The 15151-nt window shown below is 48.6% G+C and overlaps 1 protein-coding gene across 4 annotated transcripts in view; it reads left to right on the forward strand.

Moving 5' to 3' along the window:
* KIF18B (kinesin family member 18B) overlaps positions 1 to 15151 on the forward strand; it is a 61329-nt gene that overhangs the window by 14594 nt on the left and 31584 nt on the right. For all 4 annotated transcript variants that reach the window (XM_073570959.1, XM_073570958.1, XM_073570961.1 and 1 more), the window contains exons 7-9: positions 9010 to 9186; positions 9735 to 9809; positions 9898 to 10007. In XM_073570959.1, coding sequence (XP_073427060.1) covers positions 9010 to 9186; positions 9735 to 9809; positions 9898 to 10007 — 362 coding nt within the window. The remainder of the gene's footprint in view (positions 1 to 9009; positions 9187 to 9734; positions 9810 to 9897; positions 10008 to 15151) is intronic.

The raw sequence follows: 15151 nt of genomic DNA on the forward strand, positions 1-15151 counted from the left end.
CACATTTAAAGGGGTTGTGCTTCCTGTAATGTGGATCAAATCTATCCACAAGATTAGTGATTAATGTATCATTGGTGCCGAGACCCCCGATCAATGATGAGATTGAGGGTCGCGTTTTCCCCGCCTCAATGGAGTTGATGTGACAACCTCTTGTTTATTGTCTATGAGAGCAGTTGTCTTATATTTACACTCCCACAGACCTATAAAAATGAATACAGTGGTTGTCACGCATGCGCATTCACTTGGGTTTTGGGACCAGCAGCTTTACCCCCAACAATCATACATTTATAATTAGAGTTGATACAAATCCTTTGGCCAGTGACGTGAGAACCACCTTTTACCTGATGACATCCGCCGCTCTTCTGTTGATTATCCGGTTTGGTGCCGACTAATCAAGAGCAGCGGATGCTTCAGGGCTCAAGTGGCCACAGATTAGTCGTTGTCGATGGACTGGGTTGTGCCAATCGATTCGTACCAACTATTTATCATCTATCTTGTGGATGAGTATTTGTTTTTCATGGGACAACCTCTTTAAAGAGTTTTCCCACCACAGTAGATGCGTAATTACATATTTAAATGAGCTGATTTCAGCCCATTAACGCATCTTTAATGAGCGCCAATTGACTACTTACAAGTCGTTGGGGGCTCATTAAAAGGGTGACCTCTTACAGATCTATTGTAGCATGATGAAAATGACACTTTAGCTACTTCCGGTCCGCCCATAGACTATAAATATCCAGAAAGTCCACTGTACTGTGCTGTTGTAACAAGGTGGCACGGGGTGGTAGTCTTGGGCGAGTTCACTAAGTCACAGTCAGTGAGCACCCCAGCCCTTAGTCCCAGCCCCAGGTCACAGTGGGTTACCTCAGAATCACGGCTGCTCTCCATGTTGGAACGGCGTCCTCTCTATGTACAACACGTCACACGTTGTAGGGCCCAACAGTGGCAACTTGTATTTAATAAAAGGTGATGAAGAAAAGAAGGTACAATTTCTAAGCTGTTCTATGTCCAGCAGCGGCTGCAGAAGACCAGGCAATAAACCCCAGTAGGCTCTCCAAAGCTAAAAGTCTCTGGCAAGGCACACCCTCAGTCCTTGTGTCCCCTGACAGCTCTGTCCCCTCCTGCTACATAGGCGGGAGCTCTCTCTTCGCCCACATCCATTTTGAGCGAGCATCCATCATAGCGGGGTGCCACCTTCTTTCTTCTCTTTTTGTGCCACTGGCTGTCTCCTTACCAGTGTTCGTTGCCATTTCTTTATCGCCTTATTGGGGGACACAGAATACCATGGGTGTATGCTGCTGCTGCTAGGAGGCTGACACTATGCAAAAACAATGAAATTAGCTCCTCCCCGGCAGTATACACCCACCGACAGGCACCAAGCACCTCAGTTTGTGCTTAGTGTCTGTAGGAGGCGGACCGGGATCTCCCCAGATCCGCATTTTTCTTTTCAGGTTTAGTCTGAACTTTTTAATTTTTCCCTCTTTTGTCTTTTAGGTTATTTTCCATCGGGAAACAGGGTGTAGTTGTCACCCTGATTTCCCATATCATGCGGCTGAGCGAGCAGTGTGGTGTCATCCACATCGCAACTCTCAGTACCGCAGGCAGGACTTTCCCTTTCGCCTTCCGGTGATAAGGGTTGTGGACAGGTGGCTAGTCCTTGCCGAATCCCCCTCCTCACCCCTCTCTCGGGACAGGGCTGAGAGGAAGACGGCGATCGCAGGTATTTCAAGCCGTCTTCTGCAGGATGCGGGTACAGAGGACTCCCTTCCCCCCAGCGGCCTGCCGTTTCCCCGTGGGCCCCTGTGGTCATCCTCTTCAGGGACGTCAGGTAAGTGCCTGTACGTTCCCTCCGGCCCCGCATAAGCTCCGTGAATGGCAGAAGTTGTACCTTTGTGATTTCAGGTCCACAACTTTTGAATTTCCCGCCCTCTCTGCCTGCCGCACACTCAAGCCGCTTGTTTCTCACTCCCAGGGAGACACTGGGGATTCCTCCAACAGCGTCACAAGCAGGGGAGGCAGACTTCCCAGGGCCACTGTCAGATCAGCTCCGTTATGTCGGCGCTGGCATGGAGCTGCGGCGTCTTCACTTTCACTTTCACTTTCCCTCACAGTCTCCTCATCGCTGTGCTCCCTCCTCCCTTCCTGAGCGCGCTCTTCTCAGCGCGCCTTTACTAGCCCATCACAGGGCTCCTTTTCGTTTCATATGCCAGCCTCCTCCTTCGGCCATGCCCTCTCCTTCGCTGTTAACCAGTCATGGAGCGGCCGCTAAGCTCCGCCCCCAGCCTCCAGCACAAGGATTTCCTGGTTGTCTCACTCCTTCCTGCGCTGTTTGGGGGACACTTCAGCGTTTTCTGCTGCTCACAGAATCTCGGTAGGCTCTGCTCTGAGGCAAAGATTAGCTCTCCTCGGCAGTTATTCCTTAAATCCTGCGGCCATTCAGTGCAGTCTACTTATGCCCAACCCTTCAGGGGATCTCTGCTTCAGGCCCACCGCTATTTATTACGCCTGTGCGCGCTGTAAAAAGAAGTGGGCATCAGGTCAGTCGTCTCCATTCTGCCCCCCCTGCAGTCCTTCCAATATGTCAGCATCTCAGGAGCGCACAGAGTCCCGGGCGGAGGGCGCTCTTCCCTCCTCTCTCCCCCCGGAGTGGGCCGTTACAATGTCACAGTCTGTGTCTGACTTGACAAAAGTATCACAGTCGCTGGTCCAGGTTTTAGAACGATTACCTCAGCTATCCTCAGCCACCTCTGCCCCGACCACCTCTCGGGGTGAGTCGTCCGTACCTGACCGCGACCTTCACAGAGACAGACGGGGAAGGTCTTCTAGAAAGCGGGCTCGGTCCACTTCGTCCTCGAGCTCGCAGGCCCCTTCTGCTCCCAGGCCTCCTTCTCCTTCCTCAGATGACAGCCTTCAGTCAGGCGATGATTCTCATTCGGAAGCTAGCTCTGAGGGGAACAGCGTTTCTAAAACGCGGGACATGGTCGATAGTCTGCTTGCAGCTATCTTCCAAACACTAAAACTTAAACAGGATGAGGCTCCAGCTCAGGAAAGCTCGGTTGTCCTTAGACGAGCCAGACCTCCGTCCCGAACCTTTCCCAATCACAACGATTTCAATACTACCTTAGCCAAACACTGGGAGCGCCCTGAACAACGTTTCTCAGGCCGCAAGTATTTGGACGTTCTGTACCCCTTTGACGCAGAACTGCTCTCAAAGTGGTCCAAGGCTCCAGAGGTAGATCCTCCAGTATCCCGGATAGCCTCTAAAACGGTGCTCTCTCTTCCAGACGGGGCGTCGCTCAAAGATCCTACTGACAGGCAGATTGAATCTCTGGCTAAGTCTATCTTTGAGGCATCTGGCGCCTCTCTCTGCCCTATTTTCGCATCCGCCTGGGTGGCGAAGGTCATTTCCGCTTGGGCAAAAATCCTTCGCAGAGGCATCTTAGCGTCAGCTCCTCAAGACGAATTGGCAGATCTTGCAGATCAGATTAACCAGGCGGGAAAATACCTTTTGGCCGCCTCCTTGGACGCGGCCGGCTGCGTAGCAAGGGCTAACAGCAACATAGTAGCTGTACGCCGAGTCCTTTGGCTAAAGTCATGGAATGCGGACACTACTTCGAAAAAGTCGCTTACCAATCTGCCATTCCATGGCTCTAGGCTCTTTGGAGCAAAGCTGGATCAGATAATTTCCGATGCCACTGGAGGCAAAAGTACTTCGCTTCCCCAGTCTCGACCAATACGTCCCTTCAACAGAAGGGGGTTTCGACCATTCAGGCCTTTTCGTCCCTTCTCTGCCACGGAGAGGGCCACTCAACAGGATCGGCCGCCTGCCACCAGGGAGCGGGATCAGAGGAAACCTTCCTACAAACCCGCTCCTCGCTGGAGATCTAGAGGACAATATTCCAGATCTGCAGGAGCCAATTCCGGCAGATTTTCGTCTAAGTGACGGGTCACCCCCACCTGGAATTTCTTCCAGGGTGGGCGGCAGACTTTCCTTTTTCGCGGATGCTTGGCTGTCCGTTGTAGACGACGCTTGGGTCAGAGAACTCGTCGCATCCGGTTACAAAATCGAATTTGCTTCACTCCCGAACAGACGGTTTTTCCGGTCTCGGCCTCCGCGACAGCGGGCCCAGATTCCGGGTTTTCTGCAGGCCATTTCCTCCCTTCTTTCCGCCGGAGTCATTGTTCCCGTTCCCTCAGACGAACGGTTTTCCGGGTTCTACTCCAATCTCTTTGTAGTCCCGAAGAAAGACGGCTCTCTTCGTCCTATTCTGGACCTCAAATTGCTCAATCGCCACGTGAAGATTCTCCATTTCAGGATGGAGTCTCTTCGGTCGGTGATTGCTTCCATGGAGCCCGGGGAATTTCTCTGCTCGGTGGACATTCGGGATGCCTATCTCCACATTCCAATATGTGTGCAACATCAGAAGTATCTTCGATTTGCGTTTCAGGGAGACCACTTTCAGTTCACAGCTCTTCCTTTCGGCCTGGCTTCAGCGCCCCGGGTTTTCACGAAGGTGATGGCGACTGTGATGGCCATCCTTCGCTCCAGAGGGATCCTCATCATCCCTTATCTGGACGATCTTTTGATCAAGGGTTCGTCTCGCCAGGACTGTCTCCGGAGCCTTCAGATAACCCTGGACACTCTCAGCCGCCTAGGTTGGCTAGTCAACAAGGAGAAGTCCATTCTGGTCCCCACCCAGCGTCTGACCTTTCTGGGTATGGAATTCGACACGGAGCTAGCCCGTGTTTTTCTTCCAAAGGAAAAATTTACAACTCTGTCCAAGTGCATCAAATCTCTCAAGAGGTCTGCTCCCATTCCCATTCGGTTCGGCATGAAGGTCCTGGGGAAGATGGTGGCCTCCATGGAGGCAGTGCCCTTTGCGCAGTACCACCTTCGTCCTCTCCAGCTGTCTCTGCTTTCAGCCTGGGACAAGACCACGATGTCCTTGGACCGTCCTATTCGGCTTCCTCTCAGAGTGAGGCAGTCTCTCACTTGGTGGCTACGGCCAGCGTCAGTTCTCCAAGGGAGGTCCTTCCTTCCTCCTCAGTGGCAAATCATCACCACCGATGCGAGCCTTCTAGGATGGGGAGCCGTGTTCCATCAGAAAGCGGCCCAAGGACGCTGGAAGCCACAGGAGTCTCTCCTTCCAATCAATCTTTTGGAGATCAGGGCGATTTTCCTGGCCCTTCTTCACTGGCAGCCCCTCCTTTCCGGCAAGCCGGTCCGCATTCAGTCGGACAACGCCACGGCCGTGGCGTACATAAACCATCAGGGGGGTACGCGCAGCAAACAGGTAATGTCAGAAGTGGCAAAGATATTCCGCTGGGCAGAACGTTACGTTCCGACAATCTCTGCCGTCCATATTCCAGGGGTGGAAAATTGGGCAGCCGACTTTCTGAGTCGCCAGGGCCTAGCGTCCGGCGAATGGTCCCTGCACCCCGCGGTTTTCTCTCAGATATGCGACCGTTGGGGCACCCCGGATGTCGATCTCATGGCATCTCGGATGAACCACAAGGTACCGCAGTTCGTAGCCAGGTCCAGGGACCCTCTAGCCGTCGCATGCGACGCACTGGTGACTCCGTGGTCCCAGTTTCAACTTCCGTATTTGTTCCCGCCTCTGGCATTGATCCCTCGGGTGGTAAAAAAGATAAAATCGGAAGGCGTACCAGTGATTCTAGTTGCTCCAGATTGGCCAAGACGGCCTTGGTACGCGGAGCTGGTCAACATGCTCGCGGACGTTCCCTGGAGGCTTCCGGACCGTCCAGACCTTCTCTCGCAAGGCCCCCTTTACCACGAGAATTCTCAGTCTCTGAGTTTGACGGCATGGCCATTGAGACCGCAATTCTAAAGGAATCAGGTCTGTCCAGTCAGGTTATTCAAACTATGATCAGAGCCAGGAAACCAGCCTCTTCCCGCATTTACTATAGGTACTGGAAGGCTTTTTTCCGTTGGTGCGATGATAGAAAAGTCTTCCCAATGTCGTTTTCTATCCCGTCTATCCTAGGGTTTCTTCAAGCTGGGTTAGACGCGGGTCTGTCCCTCAGTACGCTCAAGGGCCAGGTTTCCGCTCTCTCTATCCTCTTCCAAAGAGAGCTAGCTTCTCTACCACAGGTCAAGACCTTTCTACAAGGGGTTTCCCACGTGGCTCCCCCTCATCATTCGCCAATAGACCCGTGGGATCTCAACCTCGTTCTTAACGCGCTCCAGAAGGCGCCGTTCGAGCCTCTCCAGGACATTCCTTTTTCCCTTCTCTCTTGGAAGGTCACCTTTTTGATCGCCAATTCCTCCATCAGAAGAGTTTCTGAATTGGCGGCCTTGTCATGTCGTTCCCCTTACCTCATTCTCCATCAGGAAAAAGCCATCCTCAGGCCCGTTCCTTCTTTTCTTCCAAAGGTGGTTTCCGCTTTCCATATCAATGAGGATATCGTCCTTCCTTCTTTTTGTCCGGCTCCATCTCATCCTCTTGAGAAGTCTCTCCACAAACTGGACGTAGTTAGAGCCCTGCGTGTCTATCTTGCCAGGACCTCTTCCTTCCGTCTGTCCGATTCCTTGCTAATCATCTCTGAAGGTCGCCAGAAGGGCCTTCCGGCTTCCAAATCCACGATCGCTCGCTGGATTCGTTCTACCATTCTGGAAGCGTATCGTCTTCAGGAAAAGCGGCCCCCTCCGGGAGTAAGAGCTCATTCCACCCGGGCTGTGGCAGCTTCGTGGGCTGCTCGTCACCAGGCTTCGGCCATGCAAATTTGCAAGGCTGCAACCTGGTCATCTTTGCACACCTTCACGAGGTTCTACAGGGTTCATACCCAGGCCTCGTCTGATGCTGTGGTTGGTAGGAAGGTTCTGCAGGCGGCGGTGGCTCACCGGCCGACCTGAGCCTTTCGGTTACTTTCGTTCCTTTTTGCTGTTCCCACCCTTGGGACTGCTTTGGGACGTCCCATGGTATTCTGTGTCCCCCAATAAGGCGATAAAGAAAGATGGATTTTTGGTTCTTACCGTAAAATCTCTTTCTTGGAGCCTTCATTGGGGGACACAGCACCCTCCCTTTTTCAGTTGTACCGTGTTGGGTCTTAGAGTCCCCTGTTGGGTTGGTACATATGGTTCGAGTTTTTTCTCGTTGCTTCTCCTACTGCTTTTTCACCAACTGAGGTGCTTGGTGCCTGTCGGTGGGTGTATACTGCCGGGGAGGAGCTAATTTCATTGTTTTTGCATAGTGTCAGCCTCCTAGCAGCAGCAGCATACACCCATGGTATTCTGTGTCCCCCAATGAAGGCTCCAAGAAAGAGATTTTACGGTAAGAACCAAAAATCCATCTTTTAAAGTCACTGTCAGCCGCCATCTTTAACTCTTTCTCGGCGGTCAACATCTCAAAATTACTGTCAGCCACCATCTTCAATTCCTTCACGGCGGTCAACAATTCACAAGGCTCGGGAGTATTCTCCAACAGCATTTCAAAATCACTGTCAGTCCCTTGTCCTGTTCTAGTTGGGAAAGGTTCTAGGAACGCCATCTCTGCTGTTCCTGCCCCGGTCGTACACCCCTGATCCTTCCCTGGCAGTCTTAGGATTTCAGGGCTGCTGGGTTCGTTCCTGCCGACTACGCCAAATGTAGCAATGTGGCACAGGGTGGTAGTCATGGGTGAGTTCGCTAAGTCACAGTCAGTGAGTACCCTGGCTCCTTGCACATGAAAGGGCAGTTCTAGTCCCAGCTCCAGGTCACAGTGAGTTACCTCAGAATCACGGCCGCTCTCAATGTTGGAACGGCGTCCTCCGGATGCACAATACATCATACGTTGTGAGTCCCAACAGTGGCAACTGGTATTTATTAAAAGGTGATAAAGGTAAGAAGTTAAATTCCTTAGCTATCCCTATGTCCAGCAATAGCTGCAGAAGACCAGGCAATTAATCCCAGTAGGCTCTCTGGAGCTAAAAGTGTCTGGCGGGGCACACACTCAGTCCTTGTGCCCAATAGTCCTCTGGCAGCTCTGTCCCCTCCAGAGGTATGGCAAGCTCCCAACAGGGGAGCACGTCCTGCCACGGGCACGCCTGCCTGGGCTCTGAACTTCCGACAGGAACTTCCTGTCTGCTTGGAGACTGCTGACTCAGCCTGCTAACTTAACCCTACACTAACCCTAAACTACAGACATAACATTAGGACAAGTCAAGCACAGACAGTAATACATATGGTGAACTTTACAAGATTATACACACAAATGACCACATACAGGGAAGGAAAGAGGGGAGGCAGATAAGGGTCTCCACCACCTCCTTACACAGTGAGAGTCGAAAACGTTACTTCATAGTATATCAGCTGAGTGAAATTGGGGAACAAGCTGCCATACACATCCAGACTCCCCATGAAAAGAGCAGAGAGGGTTTATTACTATCTCTGCTTTCCCAATTGCTGTATACAAAATGCTGAAGAAGCGCACTTGTATGCAGTAAAGAAGTACTGACAGCGCTTCTATTTCTGAACCCAGAGATCACCCGATGGCTCGTGTGTGTAGGGAGAGAGCAGGAGATGTTGAATCCTAGTAGAGCTGATCATTTTGCTTTACAGGAAAGGGGCTGAATTTCCTCTGTAACATGGGCTAATATACCAGCCCTAGTTACAGGGAATATCAGATAAAAAAAAAAGTATTTAAATGTTGAAATACCCCACCCCTCCCTCAAAGGTCAATTTTCATCTTATTGTGGATACAATGTGTGAATAATAAAAAAAACACTGCCAGTTTAAACTGCTGTTACTTGTCTCACCCCATCAGAAAAAAATGTCTGATATGCAAAATGAATTATGGAAGGGGTAACATATTTTGAAATGTATTCTAGTAGTCCATAAATTCACAACTGGGTGTTATCCTACCCATACCTAGGGGGTGTGTCTATGCAGTGTAACTGATCTGTGATTAGACAATGTCAGATTATGTAGGGACACACTCCCAGCTGGTGTCCTTTTCTCTGTCCATCTTTAGTGACCTGTCGTTGTCTAATTCAGATTGTCTTCTGTTGTAGAATAAGAAGGCCCATGTTCCTTACAGGGACAGTAAACTCACCCGGCTCCTGAAAGACTCCATTGGAGGAAACTGTAGGACGGTCATGATTGCAGCAATCAGCCCTTCGTGTCTAAGTTATGATGACACCTACAACACGCTAAAGTATGCCAATCGGGCCAAGGAAATAAAATTGTCGGTGAGTACAGAAGAGAAGAAAACCTGCCACTAGGTGAAAAGTGAACATTTATTTCTTTTAATTCATCCCCGATGACGCGATCAGAATATGACTAGCGTTAACGTAGTCCGTTAAACAGATGCGTTGAATGGACTGCATTAACGCTATGTGAACCTAGCCTAATAGTAGACAGCTACTTTAATTTTCTGCTAATCAATTCCATCTTCAGTTGGTGACTGACTGTACAGTAGCTACATCCCTCTCAAAGGGCGTGACTCTGCCCTATTTCATAGTACTCTACTGCAAAGGGGGGAGGCTCCTGCTGCAGTCAGTTATTTTACAGCCACCTACAAGACAGGGAAGAGGAGCAGGGAAGACATGAATGAGGTTCTGAGACACATGGAAGACTTATTTCTCAGTTTTACTTGTAATATGAAATAAAATTAGAGATAAGGAGGAAATTAAGAGAGAAAGTTATTTTTTAATTTTTGGATGTAAAAAAGTAATAAAATCCCAGATCACCGGTTATTTTCATTTACTGTTAATTTTGTTTGTTTTCTTGTTTATAGCTGAAGAGCAATGTCATCAATTTGGACTGTCATATCAGCAAATATGCCGCCGTGTGCGAGGAACTGAAAGCTGAGGTGGGTTTGAGGTGGGATGCCTGAATATAACCTTGGTGCAGGTAACAGGGTTGTGGTCATCATGACATTTTGCTTTTTCTATGAATAGGTGGCTGAACTAAAGGCCAAGCTGCGGTCCTATGAAATGAAGGAATCCAACCAAGACACTACTGAATCGTCGTCTCTCTGCCACAGCCCTGTGCTGAGGAAATCCCCTAGGTAATCTTATTACATACATGCCTGGGAGTAATACAAGGCAAACTACTTTGCAAATGTATGTAAATTATTATACAATACGTAATGTCTGTAGTAAAAGAAATGGAGCAAATAAGGTCAAAGGGTGTGTCAACTTGTGCAACAATTTTTTTTTTCTCCATTGCATGTAAAATAAGAAAAATGGCTTATTGTCCTAATTTAAAGGGGTTGTCCAGGCTCGGGGAACAAGTCTGCAGTGTCACTCTGTGACTACAAACGTGTGCATCTTCACAGTACACGCTTTCAAAGATTCAACGGGAGCCAGCAGTCATGTCACCACAAGTATGCAATTTGCTCTTCACTCAAAAAATGCAAAAAAAAAAAAAAAAAAGATTAGGTCTAAACCGGCTATATATCTCAAAATGGTATCAATAAAAATATGAGCTAGCCACACAAAAAGAAGAATTTTTGGTACTCACCACAAAATCTCTTTCTTGGAGCCTTCATTAGGGGACACAGGTTACCATGGGTGTATGCTGTTATCGCTAGGAGGCTGACACTATGCAAAGAAAAGGAAATGGCTCCTCCCCAGTAGTATACACCTACCGACAGGAACCAAGTACCTCAGTTTAAGCTTAGTGTCTGTAGGAGGCGGACTTGGATCTGCTGCCAGATCCACAGTCTTTTCCTTTTCAGGTATCCTGTTGTGTTTTATTAATAGTTTCCCTTTGTCTTTCAGGTTCTTCATCTTCAGGGTAAATTCTCACCCTGTTTTCCCACACTTATGCGACTGAGAGAGCAATGTGGTGTCACCCACATCGCCCACTCTCGGACCCGCAGGCAGGTCCTAATCCTCTGTCACCCTTAGGGGTGCTTCGGTGTGATTTCTGGTGGCCGGTCCTTTGCCTTTTCCCCTCCTCACCCCTCTCCTCGGTAAGGGCTGAGAGGAAGACAGTGGTCACCAGCGGTGGCCCCCCCCCCCTTCTGGTAAGGGGTTGATGTCTTCTGCACCGATGCGGGAAGGAGGATTTACTATTCCAGTGACGACCCCCCCCCCCCCCCAATCCACCAGGGGGCTCCTGATGACATCCTCATCTGCGAAGAGGACCAGGGTTCACCTTACAGGTATGTATGCTTCCCTCCACCGTAGAACGTCAGATCCAGGTAGCAGGCCGGTTTTAATTCTTAAGGCCCCACTTTGCGGCGGCCATAGCGTCACTCAGGACACATTTTATCCTTGTAATCCTGCATAGCGGCGGCAATTTTCCCCTGGCCAATCTCTCACTCAGTTGCCCACTCCCCCCCCCCCCCCCCCCCTCCTTTCTCCTGGCCACACCTGCTGCCTCCCCCTGACCACTCACCTCTGCGATTTCGAATCGCACGCTCTTTTTTTAGCCAATAGAAGGGCTTGCCTTGCTGGCAAACTTGGCCACGGCCCCCACTCCACAGCTCGCCTATTCCCGGCACTCTTTTGCTCCTATCACGGAGCATCCTCCCCTGACGGTACACGCCCCCCCAGCGATGCACCAATCGTAGGGGCGCCTTCTTTTCTTGCCGGCCGGCTTATCTTCCTGGCTGGACACGCCCCCTGGGCGTGTCAGCCAATCAGATTGTCACTTTCTATATCCCGGCCGGCGTTCTTAGTTACGCCCACCACTCTGCATCGTGCGGACTGTAACACTGTTCAGCCGATGCTTCATCAGTTCTTGTGCCTCTGCAGATGTAATTCTCCTAGCGACAGCAGCATACACCCATGGTAACCTGTCGTCCCCCAATGAAGCGATAAAAAAAAAACCTTTGTGAAGCTCCATCTATGAAAAAATATTGTTGGCTTTTTTTGTTCTTGCAAATTTCGGAATTATTTTTTAACCAATTAAAAAATGAAAAAAAACTTTACCATAATCATACTGACATCTTGTTTCTGTAATTTCTACTGCACACAGAACACTGTAAGGCCAGGTTCACATAGGGTTAATGCAGTCCATTCAACGCATTATGGCATGCATTAGCGATGCGCTACCTTATGGCTGTCTATGGGTGTGTTAACGCATCCTTCACATAGCGTTAATGCCGCTATGTAACGGATGTGTTAAATGCACCCCCCTAACGCAATGTGGACCCAGCCTAAAAGTGAAACCTAAATTTTAAAAAATGTTTCACCACACTTGGAATTTTTTTTCCCATTTCTCAGTACATTATATAGTAACGTGAATGGTGTAATTCAAAGCTACAATTCATCTTGCAAAAAAAAAGCCCTCATATCTTTATGTAGACAGAAAAATAAAGAAGTAGAAAAATAAAAAACGTAAGCAAAAAAAATCACCCAGTCATGATTGGGTTGAACAGAAACTGTTGAGATGCTTTTACTACTAAAACTAGAGGTACTGCTGTATAGGTTTTGGCTCCACAATAAAAATGACACCTTTCTTGTAGTAATCCAATGTGCCAGCGCTGAGAAATCAAGATTTGAAAGCTACATGTAAAATTAGCCAGGAAGTGCTTTGGGGGCATGTCGGTGCACTTCCCGGCCAATTTTACATGTAGCTTCAATGCTTGATTGCTCAGCGCTGAATCATCGGATTACTACAAGACAGGTGTAATTTTTCTCATTGTTCTGAGATCTATACAGCAATAACACTAGTTTTTGTCATAAAACGGTCTTGGCAAGTTTCATCTTGGTAAGATTGTGGGATGTTTGCAGTGTAACTTAATTGTTTTTTTGTTTTTTTTTGTTAATAACAAGAGTTGTGGGATAAATTTCCAATATAGCCCCAGCCTAAATATTAACTGAGCAGTTATCTCCCTTTTCACTTACAGTCAGCAATCTGATGCGTCCCATACATCACTCGGGCCCGTTCCTATATGTCCTCCGTAATTACATTTTCATTTATCTTGTCTGCTACTCACATGTTTGTACTCAACGCGATGCTCCTCTCTCCCATCCACTGTTATTCTTTACAACAGGAACGTTCCTCCACCCGGGGATCTGGGATTATTTAGCCGAAAATGTGTTACATATGCATCAGCTGCAGGGCTTCGGAAACATTTCTCCTTTAAGTTCTGTTCTCTCCCTATTTTTTTTTTCTCTGGCCATTAACATAGAATCTGGAACAAGTAAAACAACAAAATAAAAGCGAAAAAATGTATAAAATGAAAATCCAGGGTAAGCAGGAGGCGCTGGGAAATTATGCTTTGTTCTTTTAGGAAAAAATCATTTTAGATTGGCTTTTCTTTTATTTTTTAATAGTTCATGGAAAGTAGATTTTCAGCTGGGTAATATGACATTTCGCTGCTTGTGGTCAAGGGGTAACATTTTTGAAGCTGCTTTCATAATCACGGCAGTGCGATTATTGAAAAATTACCTAATATTGTAATAAGATCAGCCTATTACTACACAACTTAGCCCCCCACTCCCCGCAGCCGCTATATTTCTCTTTGGACACTCCCTATTTCTACTGTAGTGATTGACAGAGCAGCGTCTGGTCTTGTTTAACTTACTGTGCTCTGTGTATCTACAGTGCCCTGTACTTAGCGCCATCCATCTTCCCATCAACTCTGAGCAGCTTCTTTGCTCCTGCTGAAGAAAAGCCTCCTCACAGCATGATGCCACCACCATGTGTGACAGTGGGGATGGTGTTTTCAGGGTGATGCGCAATGTTAGTTTTCTGCCATAGATAGCATTTATCCCAAAAAGTTCTCATTTGGTCTCATCTGACCAGAACACCTTCTTCCACATGCTCCCTGTGCCCCCCTACATGGCTTTTTTTCAAATGGGACTTCTTATGGCTTGCTTTGAAAAATGTCTTTCTTCTTGCTAGTCTTCCATAAAGGCTAGATTTGTTGAGTATACGACTAACAGTTATCCCGTGGACCAGACCTGGGTAAAGTGCGGCCCGCGGGCCACATCCGGCCCTCTGGCTGTCTCAGTCTGGCCCGTGGACCGAGACAGCTGTGGGGCTGGAAACCTTATGTCTGCGGGCCGCACCGTGCCCGCCCGCTCACTCGCTCGCTGTCTCCCACGGTCAGCAATGGTGGAGGAGGGGCCTCCGGCCACCTTCCTCCACCAATCAGCGTGTGAAACAGCTGACGCGTTGACGTCATCTCATCGCGTCAGCTGTGTACTGCCGGAGAGACAGCGCCCTGGAGGCAGAAGCAGGGCACCTGGGAACGGGACCGAGGTGAGTATGTGGTATTTTTTTATGAATATGGGGGTGAACATGGGGATTCTATGGGGGTGACGTACATCACACAGGGATTCTATGGGGGTGACATACATCACATGGGAAGGCTGTATACTGTCATGCAGTAACTCCCTGACAGAAGTTATGTCGCTTATCCATGTTATGTAAATAAAAGCTTATAACCTGACGTTAAATTCATCCATCTGTTGTATAAATTATTCTTTTGAAAGCTGAAACCCTCCGAAATGTGGTTTAGGTTAAGAAAATAAATTTGCATCAATGCAAAAATATTGATCATTTAATGGACACAGAATGGTCAGATTTTGGCAAGACAAAAGTTTTGTCGCCTGGTCATATAATGCACCCAATCCTAGTTTACATCCTCACCTGTGCTCAGTAAATGATCAGTTAATTAGTGGATGTGTATAAAAAGAAACCCAGCACCCCAGACCTTCACTTGAGCTGCAACTTGAGCTCTGACAACATGCCAAAAATCCACCCTGCGACCAAAGCCTGAATTATCAAGAGGCTGAAGACCAGATCCACTGCAGAGGTGGCTGGCACCTTTAATGTGTCTCAGCGTCAAGTACAAAGAATTAAAAAAAGATTTGAAGAGACTGGAGATGTGTTTGACAAGCCCAGACCCGGCAAGACAACTGCTCAGGAAGAACGTTTGTTGGTTAGAAAATCCAAAGCAAGCCCCTCTTCCACTGCAGCAGAGCTCCAACAGGCCTGGTCACCTCAAGTTCCTGTGTGAACTAGAACAGTTTGTAGGATTCTGTCTCGAAATGGTCTCCATGGTCGAATCAGTGCCCAGAAGCCAGCACTAAACAAAAGGCAAATAAAAAACCGTGTGGCATTTGCAAAGTCCCACAGCCTGCTAAACAGATGGACACTGGAAAAGTGGCAGAAGGTGGATTTCTCTGATGAATCTTCAGTAGAATTACACCACAGCCGCTGCAAATGCTGCAGGAGACCTACTGGAGC

Source organism: Dendrobates tinctorius, unplaced genomic scaffold (genome assembly GCF_039654945.1).
Source record: "Dendrobates tinctorius isolate UK_male_01 unplaced genomic scaffold, ASM3965494v1 ptg000028l, whole genome shotgun sequence".
In the NCBI taxonomy this organism is placed as follows: Eukaryota; Metazoa; Chordata; class Amphibia; order Anura; family Dendrobatidae; genus Dendrobates; species Dendrobates tinctorius.